The sequence below is a fragment of the Lactuca saligna genome, chromosome 9 (assembly GCF_052625555.1).
Source record: "Lactuca saligna cultivar CGN05327 chromosome 9, ASM5262555v1, whole genome shotgun sequence".
NCBI lineage: Eukaryota > Viridiplantae > Streptophyta > Magnoliopsida > Asterales > Asteraceae > Lactuca > Lactuca saligna.
Window position 1 is genome coordinate 47632777 of NC_136425.1, and position 3487 is coordinate 47636263.

General features: G+C 34.4%; 1 protein-coding gene across 1 annotated transcript; it reads left to right on the plus strand.

Annotated features, from left to right (window-relative positions):
* The first annotated feature begins 810 nt into the window (after positions 1-810).
* LOC145014434 (uncharacterized) lies at positions 811-1014 on the plus strand. The gene has a single exon (XM_078972798.1). The coding sequence runs from the start codon at positions 811-813 to the stop codon at positions 1012-1014; it is 204 nt and encodes a 67-aa protein (XP_078828924.1).
* The last annotated feature ends 2473 nt before the right edge of the window (positions 1015-3487 follow it).

Sequence of the window (3487 nt, forward strand, 5' to 3'; positions counted from 1 at the left end):
AAGAAATATGTGGTGTCCTTATGTCCTTTGATGTAGTTTTGTCAAGATAAAGTGTTTATCGACAGTTGGTATGTTGAATCCTACTAGACACTTTATATCAAAACAATCATATAATATTTTTCTTTACAAAAAAAGCAAATAGAAATTTCGATATTGTTAATATCATAAACAAACCTTTTATATATATATATATATATATATATATATATATATATATATATATATATATATATATATATATATATATATAGAGAGAGAGAGAGAGAGGAATGATCATTTGAGAACCTATAGTTTTCCGAGAACCCGAGATCTATACAAGGGCCGTTAGATCAAAATAATAGAAGGTCAAGATGATTTGTGGCATTTTTGTAAAAACTTGGAAAAAAGAAACACGGGGGTATCTGACTTAAATTAATCTGAGGTCATTTTGGGGCTAAGCTAAATTATAGCTGATCCTTTCGTTATACGCTATTTCCCCTTCATCTCGTCTCTCTCGCTATCTTAATCACGCATTAATTTGATCTTCATTGCACCTCCCGTAATGAACACTTCAACCCACATCATCCCCTCTCTGTCGACCACCTCCTTCCGCCCTCCAACAACCAACCTACCTCTGTCAACAATCAACGCCTTCGATAGCTTACCACTATTTCCTTCATCAACCACCACTATGACAACCTAATATCTCCGCTCTCTCACTTCTTCCAAAATCCTTCCATCTCTCCATTGTCACCGGCATCGGAAGCCTAACACTCGACATTTCGCTGGAGATCCATTCAATTTAGTAAAAAAACAAGAAATTGAAATGAAATGGTGTGCTTCTACTTTTTGGTTAACCAAACTCGTCAAGTGAGACAGTGCAAGCCTACGACGGGGCTTTGTTCTAGGTGCGGCGGCAAAGCTAGTGTCGCAGATATGAAGACCGCCACCAGTTTTTGCTATGTTTTGTTCTACTGGAAATCGTGGAAAACTATTATGTGTACTTTCTGCGGCACCATTCTTAAAACTTACTAGTGATTTGATCGATTAGGGCTATAATTTACTGAGGAAATCGACTATTTGTTGAGATTGAAGCTCTTCTAATCTAATATCTCTAGAAGTGTATGAAGCCTATTTGTTGAATTTAGTGAGATCAGGTCTCGCATCAGTAGCAGGAGAAACAACTCTCAGCCCAAGCTATTCAAATGGCAGTCACTAGAAGGTAGATGACAATCGTATTTCTCTGTATAGGTCTCTATCCACCACTCCTCTTCCCCTTATCTTTCTTATACTTTTGATACCTAAACAAACCCTTACCTTTTCGTTTGATTTCTTTATTTTATCTATCAATTGGGTAATCTTATGTATCTATGTTTATACTTTATACACAAATCATGTTTTCTACTTTCAATTCCCATTTCATATTAAGTCTTTTTCATAACTTTGATTTACAGGTTTTTTGCCAAGTTTTTTTCTATGTACGAAATCTCTCTCTCTCTCTCTCTTCAGTATTGTTTCTTTTGGGATGCATGTCATGATTGTTGTTGTTGCGGCAACTGGAGTAATTGGTTGGCCATTTTCAGTCCTTGCTTTTCTTCCAGTAACAGTCTACTCTCTACTTAGAAAATTCAAAAGGGCGTTTATATAAGGGCCGTTTATGTTAATTACACTTTTGGTACGTAATCTTTTATAAAAAAAGTTGTTTCTAAATTCTAACTTTCTATTTTCTAACCACTTTGTTATGTTTTTATATCAGATAATTTCAGTAGTTGTGGATTACTACTACTATGGGAAATGGACATCATCTGTTATGAATTTGTTGGTGTACAATTTTTTAGGAGGTGAAGAGAGTCATTTATATGGAACCAGAGGGCTTTATTTTAATTGAAGAATGGATTTAATAACTTCAATTTTGCTCTTGTTTTTGCACTGATGTTTGTGGTTCTGTTGCCATTTACAAAGAAGAAATATGCCCTTGATATCGACTTGATCCAAGGTTTCTAATGCTTCCATCAAATGAGTGACGTGGGTCCACCACAATTGATGTTTATGGCATCATGTAAGTTTCAACTTTAGGTGTTATTTGCACTCGTGGATGAGGTATTCATCTAAACCCATCTGTAAGATATTCAAAAACCTAAAAAGGTATTATCTAAGATAAATAAAATAAAATAAAATAAGTTAAAAACAAATATGTTTTTATTTTTACCCGTGTCAGTGAACTTCCATTACTTTCAACCACACGTAATAAATCTTGAACATCTGATCGAGCATCGTCTCTTTTAATTGATAATTCATTAATCTACTTATGCATCTGTACATGAGATCCAAATTTTTTTCGTTATGTAAATTTTATTTTTTGTGTAATGTAAGGGGTAGAAAAGAAATTTCTTTATTACCGAGTTGAAGGTCTTTTTCCCTTAACAATGCAGTGGTGGTATCTGATGTGAAACGATTAGAGCCTAGAGTTCTTAACTCATTTTCCAATCTATCTAATTCTCTTTGAAGATGCTTTACTAAATCTTTGTCTGAAATTACTGTATTGACCTGGGCATTTGTACTTCCTTCTTTTGCACAACTTGCAAATAGAAGTGTGTTTCTTGATTGTTCAACATGACTTATTGCAGGGCTTATAGTACATTTATATAAAGAACTTTTAACCTGGATGATACTTGATTATTGTGTTGTGTTATTTCATCTCTCACTCTGAATTTGTTCACCTTCTACAAATGGACTAAGTTCTATAGTTACTCCAAGGAGTCTGATATGAAAGGAAAAACATTTTCAACAAATCTCACATCTCTAGATACAATGAACTTCTTGTCTTTGATATCAAAGATGTGATACCTCTTCTTTCCTTGTAGGTATCCAATAAAAATACATTGTTTCCCCCTGACTTCTGTGACATCCCCATTTTCACGGACAGAAAAGACCGATTTTGTTTATGCTTTATAAAAATCATAGTACCTCTTTTAATAAAAATGTTGCGTAATTTGTTCCCAATAAAACATGATAAATACGTTATCAAAGCATTTTTGAAGAAAAGTATTTTTATTCATTTTAAAGCATTTGGGATGTTATCGTCAATACATAAACATAAGCATAAATAGAACTTACATTCATTATCACTAGTGAGTTATATCTCCTTAATCTCTTAGTGTAATGTGCCTTCATATCAACACTTGTGATACAAATAAACTGAGTGGGTCAGGTTGGGAAACCTGGTGAGTACATAGGGTTTTCAACCCACAATAAATAAGTTTATTAACTTTATCAAACCAAACAAACTCGATTACCCATTCTCGTTATCCTCACTTTACGTCCCTAAAACATCTAACACAAGGGACCTAGTCTAAGGACTTTCATCGGGGTGACAACACATGCTTCAAGGGTTCCTCAGCAATTCATGTCAAATAAGGCAATCATGTGGGGGATGGAGTACTGTTGGTGAGCACACATTTCAAATAAACACCTACAGGTTGCTAGCCCGCTAGCGTTCCACTGGATA

Excerpts from the sequence above, each read along its gene's own strand:
- LOC145014434 (XM_078972798.1), top strand. The coding sequence starts at position 811 with ATGGTGTGCTTCTACTTTTTGGTTAACCAAACTCGTCAAGTGAGACAG.